General features: G+C 37.3%; 1 protein-coding gene across 6 annotated transcripts in view; it reads left to right on the top strand.

The window, feature by feature from the left end:
• Positions 1-1,460: 1,460 nt before the first annotated feature.
• LOC124216680 (tolloid-like protein 1) overlaps positions 1,461-8,561 on the top strand; it is an 18,508-nt gene continuing 11,407 nt past the window's right edge. For 2 of the 6 annotated variants that reach the window (XR_011177687.1, XM_046621493.2), the window contains exons 1-6: positions 1,462-1,789; positions 1,864-2,361; positions 3,050-3,188; positions 5,088-5,148; positions 7,804-7,896; positions 8,422-8,517. Coding sequence is in view for 5 of the 6 variants with exons in the window: in XM_046621493.2 (XP_046477449.1) it covers positions 7,812-7,896; positions 8,422-8,517 (181 nt within the window). In the remaining variant the exon portion in view is untranslated. Of the gene's footprint in view, positions 1,790-1,863; positions 2,362-3,049; positions 3,189-5,087; positions 5,149-7,803; positions 7,897-8,418; positions 8,518-8,561 lie in introns of those variants that run through there. The other 4 variants (XM_046621536.2, XM_046621501.2, XM_046621517.2 and 1 more) reach the window with 4 other exon arrangements.

Genomic DNA, 8,561 nt, shown 5'->3' with positions numbered 1-8,561 from the left:
TTTTTTTAAACAGGCATCCCATATTTTCACTCTAATCTTTTATATGGCGAACAGTGTAAGCTGGGATGCCTTGGGAAGCGGTCATACTTAGGATAATGCATCACTGTGAATGACAACGCCGTAGTCATGCACCCTTTAGCCCAGCCTGTACTTCAAAATTTAAAGTGCGTACTACCGGGCTTGACATTTTGGTTGACCCATGTCAGGCACATGTACGAGCCTCGGGTCAAAGAAGTTGTACTGGTTTTGTCCCGAGGACGTGTTTTTTTAATTATACATAAAATATATTATATATTATATTCCTGCAAACATGCATTTTGTGACGTGATGTTATTTAGCAGTAATAAGGAGGAAAACAGTGATATTTTGATCACTTGAAAACCATGTTATATTTTGCCAACTGTCAGCTCCATGAAAAGAAAAAACTGAATTGGAAAATACCGAAGCGTGAAAAAAAATTACCAGTGGTAAAGTTTTACATATTTGCTAATTGTGTTTTCAAATTTTTATTACCCAGCTACCGATTGCTTTGCTTTTTCTTTTTTAATTCCTGCAATTTAAAAGTTGCCCCTAATTTTAGTGTGATGTAGTTAAACATATTGATTAATGATGAATTTGAAACAACGTTGAAATGGTTCCTTTTTCGGGCTAGGAGCTTGATTTAAAGTGACGGAAGATTTTTGTGTATGACCAGATGTATTCTACATGTCTCAATAAACAGTTGTATGTGAATTACCTTTCTTAATTTGAGTGTCGTCTTTTTAATTAAATTTTTCATGGCTAATATTAGCATTGCATAACATTATGGTACCTCACAATAACCGTTGAAGTATTCAATATTTTCCTGCCTAATTATTAGACCTATAATCTTAAAATTGTGATAACGTTTGCAAAACTCCCTAATTCAATGGTATAAACCAGTTTCCAGAAGTTCAAATGACGTTCATGAACTATATACGCAATAATATAAAGTTCAATATAAAGGTTGGCCTGATTTCCGTAACTTGTATTATCGGTGACAAAGATGACAAATGCTGATGGAATCAATCAGAAAGCAGTTTCAACTTGAAAAATTTCCTCATCAACCGTATTACAATTTCAAAACACGATTCCCCCCTGTGGGGGAACGGACGAACTCGTAGGTTGACCACCACCAACCCCGAGAGTATTTTATTGTATACGCATGTACATACACATACTTGGGTGCGTACGGTGAACACCAATGAGACGTCAACGTAATGCAAAGACAACACATATTCGTCTAGAGATAAAGCTGATTTACAAATATTATTGTCTGATGTTGATATATTACGGCACCTGAACGTGAAGATACCTTATGCGGTTTGTCTCCGCACACGACTTTGCGTATAGTAAAATCTAGAGGCTCTATGTATATACAGGGCGTGTCACTGACGTTGAATCAGGGGTGGGGCTCTTGGGATGAGGCAGCGAATGGAACCTGGAGGGATGAAAGAGCTAGTGCGCATTTCGCCTCAGGCTCGTATCAAGCTATAATTTAACTCCAGCGATCTTTTGAAAAGGATAAAGCTTCTTCCAAGTGGGAACTAAAAAACGTTTTGAAACTTGAACGGCGTGTAATTAAACTATCGTGTAGCAAATACAAGGCTACCGCCGTGAGTATCTTATTGTGTTTAGCTTCCTTCTTTCTCTTTTGTCCGGAATCTTGGTCAACGCTAGGGGGATGATGTCGCCTCTGAGGACCTTCCTCCCCCTCCACAGACCCGACGACACTCAAGGCGCCTACAGTGAACTCTCCTGGAATTTCGCGGTATGGTATCTGCTACCGCCTATACCCACCTACCCCCGGCTGCTACCTCCACCCCTTATTTTCTCTGCCCTCAGCAACCCCTATCGTCAGTTGGGGCGTGTTGAGGTGGATGGCTGGACCTGGTCGACCGTTTGTCAACGCGTTGTTGCAAGGAGTTTGAGACATGGTGAATCATTTACGTTTCATTTGCGATGTTATTGTCGGATGCAGAAATATGGGATTGAAGGGCAATGCAAATCACAGAACGCCCGACCAATTTTTCAAGAAAATGGTTTCGTGCGTCGCGGGACTTAGCGCGTTTTAAAATTCTGCACAAGAAGGGGACAAGATTAACCGACTTGCGAAAGCGAAATTTGTTCTTCGGATTGATCCGGAGTTCGGGTACCTTCTACTCTCAACCTGACTGAACCGGGGGGTGGATTTTCCCAGCTATTTACTATCCCCGTGGATGATTCAACGGATGGAAAAAGCTCCCCAACATTCGGAGAGCTTGGCGAAAATCTCGCGAATCCCTCGCCCACCCCCCTTCCGTGCGTGTATGTGAGTGAAATCATGCTGGTGAAACATCAATGGTGCGTAAATTTACGTTCAGAGCATGCATGCATTTATATAGCAATCATCAATGCTTGACGAATTCACTGCCATTTCTTTGTAATTTCTCTGTCGTTCTGAGTTATAATGAAGTGTCACTGCTCGTGCGGGACGACCAACTATTGACCATCAGCTTCCGACTCCCGCGAGTAACATCAGTCAAGCGCATGGGCGCGGTTCAGGTTTTCTCAGTCATCCCCAATTCTCTGTCTACTACCCCGCCCTGCTCACTTGCCGGCGACTTGCCCTCTTCGTCTAGCTTTGTCCGTGCTCTTTCGCACACCCTCACCCTAAAAAATTCCTTCCATTGCATCTTTGCAATACCACGTTTTGATTGTACAGTGACTAAGGGTCCGTTTTTTCATATTCAACTGAAAGTTATCTTTCACTGAAATTACAGCCTAATTACGTATCAGAGTGCCGGCTTTAAAGATTATCATGGGGACAAAAATTAATCCGCAGGCGAAGCTAGTATAAAATAAAGTTATTATATCTCGATCAAGGTTTAAAAAGTCATTTCTTTCTATTTCGTAAACTTTTTTGGCTTTAGTGATTTATGAATTCCCTAGTGATATATACAACACATCTTTTTCACCGCTGTTCAGCCGACCAAAATCATTTCTTATCGATATATTAGCAAGTTTTAAATCTGGTGAGTATGTGACACAGTGAAAGCCGAAGGACACAGGGTGTGCTCTGAAACAAGCTGCCAGTGCTATAAATTCCTTAGAAGAAAGAAAGATCTCATTGTCAACCCAACAGTACAACAGAGATAGAAGATTGCTGACAGTCCTGCCAGCTAATCTCGGTACGTAGCTATTCAGTGCAGATCTCCATGTGGAAGGCTTCTCTCATTTCATTCGCAGTTTCTTATTCAATTTTCACATTTGCCTGCTTTGAAGCTATAATTAGAATCATTCTTCAACTATACAGCGAATTCGAAGTTCGAGAAAATTAATAAAATTTGACGCAAAATCCACCCTCTGGCGGTCTATCATGTAACGCGAATTAGACTAGAATTACGAAAATAATCTACTAACGCGATTTTGTACATTTTCTCGCGTTGAAACCGTTCAAAGTTCTTACGTATAGCGCTTGTAGGTACTCGACGGCACCAATTTCGATGCGTATAATTTGCCGCATGTCAAACTAAAATACTGGAAATCGTTTTATCGTGATAAATAATTCAATTAATGATGATTTAATGTTTCAATTTGATGAAATAAAAACAGTATTGGAAAGTAATGCTCATTTTCAAACAAACAAATCCCAAGCATATATATTAGTCACCTTTTCGTATCTTTGAGAGCAGTCTACTAACTTGCCGATTAATCAGCAAATTTCCCAATTTACACACGCACACACACACATACACACGTGCGCGCGCGCTCACGCCCATACATACATACATACATACATACATACATATATTCATACGTACATACACAGTACACACATACCTTTCACCTTTTCTTGAGCACCTCTAGCAGTAGCTTTTCTCATGAGTTTACAGGTAATAAATTTCGGTAATAAAATATCTGGCCAACCATTGGTTTAATAGTGGCCAATCACTGGGTGGCCGAACACTAGCGGATTTACTTTACTGATAATAACAGGAAATACTTTCGCGATACCGATCTAATTGGTACATCATCTCGTACTGAAAGTGATCATGTGTTAAATAATATAATGTTTTGAAAGAAATCAGCGAGTACTTTGTTACATGATTTATCTTGTAATTTCGTATGTTCGTAATAAATATATTCGCGAAATCATATATTAACTATACAAATAACTACAAGATTTTTGATCTAGTACATCTGATGATTCGTGTTTTTATGATTTATTACGTGATGTCTTTTTTTTTTACGAATTTACAAGATAAATAAATACATGATAAATATACAAGGTAAATTACATATTGATTTCTTTCAAAACGTTATGGGATTTAACACCTGATCATTTTCGATAGGGTTATAAGGTGAATAGCTAAAAGGGAGAAAGCCGAAGGAGATATAATACCGACTTTTTATTGCTTTTCAATGCATACATACATTTGGATGTGCGATCAAAAGGAGAAATGAAAGTGTTTTACAATTCAACATCTTGTGTCTTTAATCGACCTCATTGATTTAACTTACCGCGGAAAAGAGTATGTAAGCTTATAATCTAGCGATTACTCTCTAGCCGTAAACGATATTCTAAAGATCCAGTCATACTTCTGTTAAGACAATACGGTGTATCCGTATGAAATTATATAATTGAAGGCAGAACTGAAAAAAAAAATCCATACACATGATTAACAGATATAGAAGTAAAGCTGAAGCATTCTAGTGCATTATTCGTAGTATCGTGCTCGTTTTATCACATTTTCATTAACATTAGTAAAAAACCCCGTTCTAATTGCTGATGGCCGATTGTTCCGTTTTCCAGGCAATATCTAGCTTCTGTATATATCATTAAAGCAAAGAACTCATTCGGCACTTATATAATTAGCGCGTTGTTTTCAGCATTTGATAGATACGTATTAGATAATCATTATGACTTCGTGGATGAATGCTTTTTTATACTTATGACAAGATTAATTTGACAGCTAGATATAGTTACTATCATCTATATTTATTAATAAATAAAATTCAGGTGATCTGCTTTATATCAATAAAATATCATCAGAATGTGAAACTATACTACTTTTTATACATTGCAGATGATCTACCAGATCCACTTTCAACCCTCTTCCTGTGCTTGGAACAGACACTGACGATATGGTAGGTTCATATCCTTGAACATACCTGATACATAAACATGGCTTCGCCTGTGCAAAATGAATTAAGCATTAATTAGGGACACATCATCCAATGGTCTTCGTTCTGCTGTCCGGGGAGCTTTGAAGACGTGCGGAAGTCAAAGTTCTTAGAATATCACACATGCCCAGCGTCAGAACTAAATAATATGTTTGGATTTGCACAAAGTAATAAGAAAAATGATGGAATCTGTGGCAGGGTCTGATTCTGTAACGTGTATAACGTTTGACGAGGGTGCTGTGAGCTTCATTTTGACGAGATACACAGCAAATTGAAATAAAACAAGCTGTTAACTTGGCTGGTCCTTGATGGAGTTGACCTAAGAAATTTCCGATTGGGGTGCGTTTTGAGCCCATCAAAATTAGCAAATGGAATTATCCAAAATTGAGTCAGTCTTAAGCTACGAGATGCTGCGTCAGTTGAGACCAATATTATCCAGATCCGTTCATTCGCTGACTAATCAAACCCCAAGGAATTCGAAAAAGGCATTTAAAACATCGTACGACCAACAGCTAAGAATATACTAAGAAAATAAAGAGATATTTTATCGTTTCTTGACTGAAACTTTTGCTCCGTTATTCGTAGCGACTTTGGACAGTGCGCAATCTATTTCTTTCGTAAAAACCCGTCGATATAAGATCTGTAAAACTTGATTGGAGCGTTTTTTAATTTTTAATCGGTCAAAATATGAGTGAAAAAAACTCAAAGGTGCTATGCTGAAGGGGAAATATCATCATTTTTACACGAAGGGATCGAAATTGATCCAACAAAACGGATTTTGTCAGAGTCTATTTACTTCAATCTAGTATCCCTTATTTGTTCCAAATACGATGTCTTCAATGCGACAATTTTGGTTTAGTTAGTTTGTGAAAATGACTCACAATCAGTCAAGCGAATTCCTTGATTCAACAAAAGCCTTTCTTGTTGCGATTGACTGAAGTATTGATTCGAGTTTTGGTGCTTTCCCGAAATAGAATCAACTAAATATCATTTCATTTGAAGATTATGTATTTTTTCTCCAAGTCGCATGTTCGTTGACAGAAACAATTAGTTACTTTAAGTAAAATAAGTACATGAATCCAGCCAACAAAAAATTTACATCGATGGAATGCCCTACTTTGTCGATCTAACCGGACCGTGTTTGGCGTAACTGGTTGAATCAGTTGCACTAATTTGTTTGAGAGGTAAAACAGACACCGCATACTTTGAAACAAGTAGAGAATATCGCAGTCCTATTGGCAAAAGGGCCTACACTTATTTATACACCCTATAAGTTTACGCTCTTATAGCATTAACACCGCGATATATTCATCGTAAACACCAGTATACTAGTACTATAAACGGCCGCTAGGCAGTGAAGTTTCTCGCTACGAAAGTAGTTTCAGAGATCGTTATAAAACTGGGTACTCAGCTAGGAAAGTAGATACAGACAACGTAAGATAAAGTTGTCAACAGATCGATTACAAACGAAGGAAGCTTAATATCAGGTTTCGAGTCATTGAAATTGATGTTGACACATAGTTGGTTCTCACTTTTGCGTATACAACAAGTTTTTTCGAGTTTTATCCGATTAACATCGCGTAAATCCCTGAACATTTTGAGTCAATAGAATTATAAATGACGTCATGATAGGTATGAATACGTTTTGTGCGCTTGAATAACTCTAATGTCCATTGAGTGCAAAATATTTTTGAACTCTCTTGATATAGGAATATAGTCGGAAGACTAATATATCCTGGGGGAAAAAGAGACCTCTTATTGACTCAACAAAACATGAAGTGGAGCAAGTTTATTTTTTTTTTTTGATACAACAATTTCATATTTTTAATATAAAAATATTGAGGTCTGCTCAATTAAATTTTTAATCATTTCAATCACACATTGATTATACAAAATTCACATTATCGTAAAGAACTCATGCCGTGTTATCTATCTTGAATAAATTGATAGTTAGCATGAGCATTCAAAGGCTTGATTCAATTCTGCATTAAGTTGTGACAAGTATTTCGTACGACAAAATCATTTTGTTGAATTAAGTAAGTATTGTGTTTACCGGATTTGACTATAGCATTTAGTTGTATCAAACGAATATCACTTGAGTCAAACAATCCTTTCCCTCCGTGTATTAAAAATCCTCAGGTCCAGCCTAGCTACAGTTTTTTTGAAAATAGTAAAACAAATCCGATGTCACCATTGATCATTTATAGCTGGAGCGATCTGTAGGTGCAGGCATAAACAACCCCCTATTACCATTGAAAGATTTGTCAAATCGGGTAACCTCTTGCGGTGTATCTCTCTAAGTTAAACAGCTTCATTCGATTTTCCCGTTAATACAATTTAGTCACATCCGTTTTACTCATATTATCAAATATTTTACAATTTATTATTATGACTATTTCCTGATCTCTCTACATTTACCAGCAAAAAAATACTTCTGTCACCACTTGAAGCTACCGGTTCTGCAGGCGAAAACAAGATCATTTGACCTTAATCTTTCACAAGTTTTTCTTGAATCACCTTCAAAATGTATTCACTTCATGTGTATACGTAATAGGTATTGGTATGATGCTGCGCGCAGCTTGGATTCATCTTACTATCACAAAGTATTGCTAATTGCAGGACACAGTATGGCCTCAGCACTCCGGCATGCCTCTGGGAGTAGTTTGGTTGTATCTGCCTTCCTTCTGCTACTCCTTCCACATACCACTACAGGTGTGTATTTTATCCTATATAAATGTTGTAAAATTACTGGAAAGTATAGTTTCACAAGTTAATGGGTTTGTCATTAGTATTTCATGCTTACCGTGATTTACATACATGTTATTACAAGTATATGCTTTACCATTTCTGTAGAACGGCCAATCCTATACTCATGTCAGTTGGGCATACCAATTGTAACTACAATGAAATAAATGTACTTTCCATGATCATTTGGCACTTAGTGCATAACACACAAATTGATATGCACATATAGGAAAAACTATGGCTTTCGTTATTTTTCACATTAATTGCACGTATATAAAAAAAGATGTAATATATACAAATCTATCATGAATTTTTGCTCTGGTCGAACAAAATGTGTATCAAAATCTTTTACAGTACAATGAATTATTAGTTTACAATCTTTCAAAATACAATGGTATGATTTTTATTATTTCATTAATGGGAGTATGGTGTGTTCCCGGTGGCGGTGGATGTTTTGGGGTACCTTGGATGGTCATCATACCTTAAAATCAGCTCGTGAGGTAATCGATGTTGTACCACTACGCCAACTGGACTACATTCCTTCATTGCCGCCGCCACTGGGACCATTCACTACTACCAAGACACCAAGTATGTCTCATTTATTGAAAAATTTTATGTACACTATGAGTTAG

The sequence above is a fragment of the Neodiprion pinetum genome, chromosome 1, assembly GCF_021155775.2.
Source record: "Neodiprion pinetum isolate iyNeoPine1 chromosome 1, iyNeoPine1.2, whole genome shotgun sequence".
Lineage (NCBI taxonomy): Eukaryota > Metazoa > Arthropoda > Insecta > Hymenoptera > Diprionidae > Neodiprion > Neodiprion pinetum.
Note: the sequence above shows the minus strand (reverse complement) of the source record. Positions and strands in the feature narration are given on the sequence as shown.